General features: G+C 32.9%; 1 protein-coding gene across 1 annotated transcript in view; it reads left to right on the top strand.

Moving 5' to 3' along the window:
* The first annotated feature begins 250 nt into the window (after positions 1-250).
* Positions 251-401, top strand: part of LOC136086422 (uncharacterized) — a 318-nt gene continuing 167 nt past the window's right edge. The window contains exon 1 of the mRNA XM_065808718.1: positions 251-401. This exon is cut by the window's right edge and continues 167 nt beyond it. Coding sequence (XP_065664790.1) covers positions 251-401 — 151 coding nt within the window.

Genomic DNA, 401 nt, shown 5'->3' with positions numbered 1-401 from the left:
CGGAATCATTAATGAAACGCCCAAAAGATGACGAGAATGTAGCATCAATGCTAAACTCAATTTTTAAAAATAAATTTAATACTAGAATATCTAATAGTATAATAATAATGGAAAAAATAAAAACAAACACAATTTATATTAGAATTGACATATATATTGGCATAGCTCATTATCTCCACTTCTAATAGCAAGGAGTGCATCTTTGAAGATTAAGAGAAAGTTATACATCTCATGTGGGCAGAGTGTTATGATGTATGGCAGTGAAACATGGGCAATGAAGGTAGATGTTCAGCGCCTGGAATGGACAGAAAAAATGATGATCAGATGGATGTGTGGTGTGACTCTAAAAGACAAGAAAAGAAGTCATGATCTTAGACTGAGCTTAGGAATAGTGAGTGTAT

The sequence above is a fragment of the Hydra vulgaris genome, chromosome 10 (assembly GCF_038396675.1).
Source record: "Hydra vulgaris chromosome 10, alternate assembly HydraT2T_AEP".
Classification (NCBI taxonomy): Eukaryota; Metazoa; Cnidaria; class Hydrozoa; order Anthoathecata; family Hydridae; genus Hydra; species Hydra vulgaris.
Note: the sequence above shows the minus strand (reverse complement) of the source record. Positions and strands in the feature narration are given on the sequence as shown.